This window comes from Rhagoletis pomonella, unplaced genomic scaffold, assembly GCF_013731165.1.
Source record: "Rhagoletis pomonella isolate Grant_MI unplaced genomic scaffold, Rhpom_1.0 Rhpom_scaffold_00005, whole genome shotgun sequence".
Taxonomy (NCBI): Eukaryota; Metazoa; Arthropoda; class Insecta; order Diptera; family Tephritidae; genus Rhagoletis; species Rhagoletis pomonella.
The window spans coordinates 20,542,524-20,548,722 of NW_023458559.1; the positions used below are offsets into that span (position 1 = coordinate 20,542,524).

The 6,199-nt window shown below is 35.1% G+C and overlaps 1 protein-coding gene across 1 annotated transcript; it reads right to left on the reverse strand.

Annotated features, from left to right (window-relative positions):
* Positions 1-5,464: 5,464 nt before the first annotated feature.
* LOC118740035 lies at positions 5,465-5,915 on the reverse strand. Its single transcript, XM_036471531.1, has 2 exons — positions 5,718-5,915; positions 5,465-5,644 (listed from the first exon to the last, which is right to left on the reverse strand). Exons 1-2 carry the CDS (start codon positions 5,913-5,915, stop codon positions 5,465-5,467), a joined length of 378 nt encoding a protein of 125 aa, XP_036327424.1.
* Positions 5,916-6,199: the final 284 nt, after the last annotated feature.

The following is a 6,199-nucleotide window of genomic DNA, read 5'->3' on the forward strand; positions in this document are numbered from 1 at the left end:
TAATATTCTTATTTTCCTTCTAAAAATCTTTGCAGATATCAATTTTGAGTGAATAATCTTCAGTAGTTACTAAAAAATTGCAGTTTTCGTACTTCTGAAAACTATCGTTATATGGGAGGTAGGCGTGGTTGTTGTCCGTTTTCAATACCATCCGTCCTACGCCCGAAAGAAATTCACGTACTAAGTTTTGTTAAGATATCTCAATTTTTACTCGAGTTATCGTGTGCACAGGCGGACGGACGGACAGACAGTCACCGCTTAATCGATTTCTCTTTTCATTCTGATTATTTATGTATACATTTATGTCTATATTTATCTCGATTCGTTTTGCCTGTTACAAAAAACCGTTATGTGAATCAAGTTATAATACCCTTGTACACAAGTGCGCTCGGGTATAAAAAGAAGCACATCGCGTATTTCTTCAAAAACTTTACCATTATCAAATTAATTTAAGTTTTTTCGAGCGACGAATTACCGAAAAAATGCAATCGAATTAGTATTGTCTAATAAGACACATGTATGTAGATATTCATATCCCTGTGGGGATACGTACTATTGCCGAACTGGCTCGGCGTTCTCTTTTGCATGCTAGCAACTGGCGAATTCAACATTGAGATGTCCTACGAAGTTTCGATTGCCCCCCGCTGCGTCCCGGTTTCGATCGTTCCGAACCAGCCCTAAATGTGTCACCTTAGATATAGATTTCTAATCAAAAGTTTTTGTATTCTTTGGGACTTGTCACATTTTCTGTTTTGGGCTTAGCAAATTTGGATATCACTGAAAAGAAAAGATAAGAGATAATACCTTTGGTGGATCATGTTATTGTCATGGACGCTTCGAGCGTTCTTGATGTGCGTTCCATCCGAAGAGCCAACATCGCCTCGGATTAATACCTTTTGCAGCCAAGGTCCGCATGCCCCTCTGTGCTATGAAGAACGTGCGTCAGAACGTGAGAAGCTGCAGTCACGACAGACAGCCCCAGACAGAAAATTCGCAATCGACTCTCACTCCTACTCAAAGAAGAAACTCTTCATCGACCGGATACTAATGGGCAGAATAAATCCATCTACCATTATCTTCGTGCTTCTATGGAAGAGGTGGTTGAATCCCTGAAATAAAAATTACCAATTGATAAAAAGTAACCCACTTGTAGTTAACTTTTTTACGGGATTTCTATGAAATATATAACTTGTAGTTGGCTACAAAAGTTTCAAGTTAACTAGTTGAAAAGTAATGCAAGAGTAATGCAGACGAAATCGGGAGATTGCTTCTTTTAAACAAGTTTCTATTTAAATATCATCGAACAAATTTCACTACGAATACACTTTTTTTCTGCACTTCACAAACACTTTTTCAAATTCAGGACAAATAAAATTAATATCGAAATTTTTTATTATCATTTTGAAGTCTGACGTAATTCTAATATTGGACCACCTACAGCAGAATATGTAAACAAATATGTAATGTTAAACAAAGAAAATAAATAAACAAGTAAAAAAGTATTGTTTTTATTATTGATATTTTATGTCCAAAAAAGTTAGTTACAAGTTAGTTAACATCTAATGCAGATGCAACCACCCTTGACTATTTCGTGGCCATCGCCACAGAAATATAGTAAGCTTTCCTCAAAGAAAATAAACAGATAATAGTGGCCTTCAGTTCCTTCCTAATTAATTTCAAGTAAACTTATAGTGAGATACATTTCCTGCAGGGATACTACCGCCCAAACAGGAACAGCTGACATGATGAAGAGTGCCATACAGGGCTGCCAACTTGGCTAAAACCGTGCCATTTTTGGCCCTATTTTATTTCAAATGGCACTAAACGTTTTGATTTGGCACAAAGTGCCAAAATGGCACTTTTGAAAAATGGTAATATTTCAATAAATTTTTGTGAAATATTTTGCGTGTACTTTCTTCAACTAAAATTTTTTTTATTTATTTATTTTATGCAACTGGTTTATCTCACTTTGGCCTTGGTCTTTTGGTTTAGGAATGCTTTTCTAATTTTAATGCTAAATGGAAAGAATTAAAAAGAATGACACCTTTTTGGTCGTATGAATGCCCGTCACCGGTTCGGAGTCGTTTCGTTTGCTGAGTATGAGGCCTTATGTTGGACAAAAGACGGAGTATAAAGGACCCAAATGGGGGAAATTAGCCTATACCTATTTACAGAAGATCTGTTATAAAGTAACCGACGAAGACTTTCGTGCCGCTTGCGCTTTTCTCCCGAACCCGCTGGTAAACCCAAATGAAGGCTAAAATTTAAAAACGAGTTAATACAATTTTCGCAAAATCTGCAAAGGTCCCTTTTATTAAAAACAAAAAAAAAAACTGTGCGACAGTTATTATTTTACACCCTGTATATGATAAAATATTAATGGCTGGGAAAAGGAGAACAAAAGAAGTACAAAACTAATAAAGGAGTACATTTCCATATATTTTTTTTGGGAGTACATGGGAGTACATTTACGGTTGCCAGACGTACTGATTTTATCAGTACAGTACTGATTTTTCAACTTTCTTACTGATTTTATTCATTCCTTCAATCAGTACGCTAATGTAGTGATTTTTTTAAATTTGTACTGATTTTTCAATTCTGAGCAATCAAATTTGTAATAGAGTTCTTCCCACCGAGCTTGGTACACGGTAACTCGGTGATCGGTAATTTTTGCCCATGTACATATTTTGTTTGTGTAATATTAAATATTTTACACAAACAAAATACATTACGATTTGCTTAAGATTTTTACATAACTTTGCAACTTTTTTAAAATTTACTGTTTGTTTTCGGTAATACTGACTTGTTTTCGGTAATATTTGATATGCGCAAGAAATTAATATAAAAGAGCAGTCGTTTTATGGGCATATTGCGGGTCATTATCTACCAGAGGGCTGACATTTTTTGTCGAGTGTTGTTAGTTATCTCGAAAATAACTTTCAGTTTAAACCAACAAATTTGAATAATTGAATGGCTTTGCCTACAACTTACAATTCGTTTTTCTCAATTTACTGATTCAATTTAGATACTCTTTTTGGCGAATTCTTAGGGCTGGTTTGTCCAACTCAACTTAACTTAGTTAAGTAAATTTTCTTGACTTAGTCAAGAATAAGCTGTGTAAAACGTAGGCTAACTTTTGACTTAAGTCCAAAAAGTGGCTAAACTAAGTTAAGTTGAGTTGGAGAAACCAGCCATTAGTCTTTCAAAGTTTTTGCGCAGTTGAAAAAATGATTTAAGCCACGAGGAAATACGGATGCGGTCCTTAAATAGAGGTCTCTTTCCACAATTTGAATAAATATGTAATCTTGCTTTTTCAATACCACGTTCACCCGAAGCACCTGAGAGGAACTAACTTAAATATAAAGTTTACTTCCTGGCGAAAAGAGAGAAACCGACTTCTAATTAAAATTTTGGAAAGTGAACTTCAAATTAAAAGTAATGTTAAAATATGTATAATGTTTGGAGTTCTTTGATTATTTAACCACTGGAAGTGGAAATTATCTCATTATTGCTATTAAAAAATGTCATGTATATAAAATAATTTATTGGCTCCTGTAATATTATAAAGGTATCTCGTACTACATGTTAATGTGTATACTCATTTTAAAATGAATAACATTTTTATTTTTTATGAACAACATTTTATATATAAACGGGTAGGGCTTCCACAAGTGGGCCCCGAATTTACCAAGATTAATGTTTTTCAATGATATTCAGGCAGCGCCTGCAAAATTCCAAATAGTTTGTTTTTAATCAACAATTGAACATTTTTGCAGTGTTTTGGAAATTTGTATTTTTCTTTGAAAGTAATTGTCCGAATGAACAAAGTTTTTTGGGTGCAGATTTAAAAACATTAAACTATACATTGAAATTATTTGCAGTACAAATTTATTTATTTTTGCTTTTCTTGGTAAATAATTGTATAATCTTGGTAAATTCGGGGCTCACTTGATACCAAGATATTATTAAAAACAAGTACTCTGGCGTTTCAAAGTATTATCTGCTACTTAAGTACATTCATAATTCTGCTTGGAATAAAAGTGTACTGAAAAGTACTGATTTTTATAGCATGAAAAAGTCTAATGTGCTGATTTCACGCCAAAAAATCTGGCAACCCTAAGTACATTATAATAAAAAGGAGTACGTGTACTCCCAAAAGCAGTACGTCTGGCAAACCTATTGCAGCATGTTCTTGTAATAGCCTAAATCCACCGACAATAATGTTTTACCACATGTGCGGTAATAAATGTGTACAGTATAAATGCATGTATTGCAAATAATAAAAACAAATTTACCAAAAAATATTTTCATCTTTCCAGATGAATGACCGATCAGTCGGCGCCAACAGATATATTATCGCGATTATCACTCAACGATAATGAAGGTTATTGGCTTGTGATTGACAGCTGACTTGCAAGGCATGGATTTTCGCCAAAATTCTCATTGCATTTTATTCATCGACTTTTATTTGATAAGCACGTCTATTTTAATAGCGAAAAACATCTTAATACTTTTTAAGCTTTTAAGCTTGAAACACATTGGGAACGACGGGCTACGGACCACAGCTGTCAAATAATTTTAACACGTACTCTTAGGTAAATAATTATTGGCGGCGACAGAGCTTCTACACCACGACTGTGGTTGTGGCCAAATTAGATCTCTTTCTATTTTTATAGCGACAGATAAGGTTCTTCCTCTTCTTTTTATGTCAAACTCATACAAATTCATGATGTCGCTTCCGTGTTCAAAAAATTCATTTCGCTATCGACAAAGCGTTTAGATAATGTAGATAACAAATTGGAAGCTGTGGCTCGTGACCCGTTGTTTCCAATGTGTTTCAAGCCAAAATTGGTTCGATATATATTTCGTTTGACTAGATACTTTTAGTTCTATAGCTCGAGGAAAATAATTAGGTTTATACCAACTTTAAAAACGGTTAATTACATTAAAAAATTACTCTATGCGTTATTAACCAAACAACATAAAACGAAAATAAAGAAGTCAACTTGCAGTTTCATGCTTTATATTAAGAAATATGGCAAATATTAAAATACCGCCTTGGCCTTACTTTAGCAACCGAAAATATTAAAAGTGATACGGTTTTGATTCAATTTAGTACACTCGTTTGCTTCGCAGCAGAAAATATAATTTAGAAATAATGTGAAGATTGAACTACTACAACGAATAGCATCCACCCGTAGCGAAATTGTTACTATTTATACTAACTATTTAACCCTTGGAGGTTCAGGGATTTTTTGTCGCCAACTGGTACAACTAGGTCTGCGCAGACCTACATGAGATTTGTATGGGAATACAAAGGCAGGTGTCCCAAAAGTTTGTGTAAATGTGTTTAATGCTAGTAAAAAGCCAGGGTGAACAATAAGAACATATTTTTATATTTTCTAGGTAACAATATACCCTATTTTATTTATAATAAGTAAGAAAACAAAGGTTAGGCACGACATTACACGCACGCGTACTTGGCATGTGAATGCTGTTGACACACTGGTTTTTTGCAATACATGCAATGAAATCTAGTTTTTCGCTGCTTTTTATCCAATTTATAGCAGAGCGAGCACGATAGTCGAGTTGCAGAGGAAACGACATGGACTGGTTGATCATCTATCGGTGGGCCTGCAGCTACCTGCGAAAAAAACGTTGAACAAATGATTTTAGAACTTGAGTTCAATGAATAAATACATATATGAAATGCTTACCTCTACACCGAATAACACCATTGCCACTTTGAGGTGTTGAATACCTCGTACAATGGGATTCGTTGCTCTTTGCTCCATGTGAGGAACCACCAGCTGTTCTGCCAATTCCATGAGGAATACACGTCTTCGGTCGGTCCTCTTGACGTGCCCGAATTTGTCATGAATGGCAAATTCAGTCAAGCCCGCCACGTCCAGCATGTTATAGAACAGAGCTAACGGTCACCAGTTTGTGCCCCGTTTGCACGTGTAACCGCTAACCATCTGATCCATGGTGTCCAGAATTTGAAATGGCTTCTATGAGTCGACGGCGGAATTGTAATATTCGGTCGACATGATAACCACCACTTTGTTTTTTTTTGGCACGTATGAGCATAGATGTTATTATTGTGGTAACCGAATACTGTACTGAATACATCTCGTTTTGGATCCAACATCTCCTTCGGTATGCAGGCTTTGTTTCTGCGCATTGTTCCTACATATGC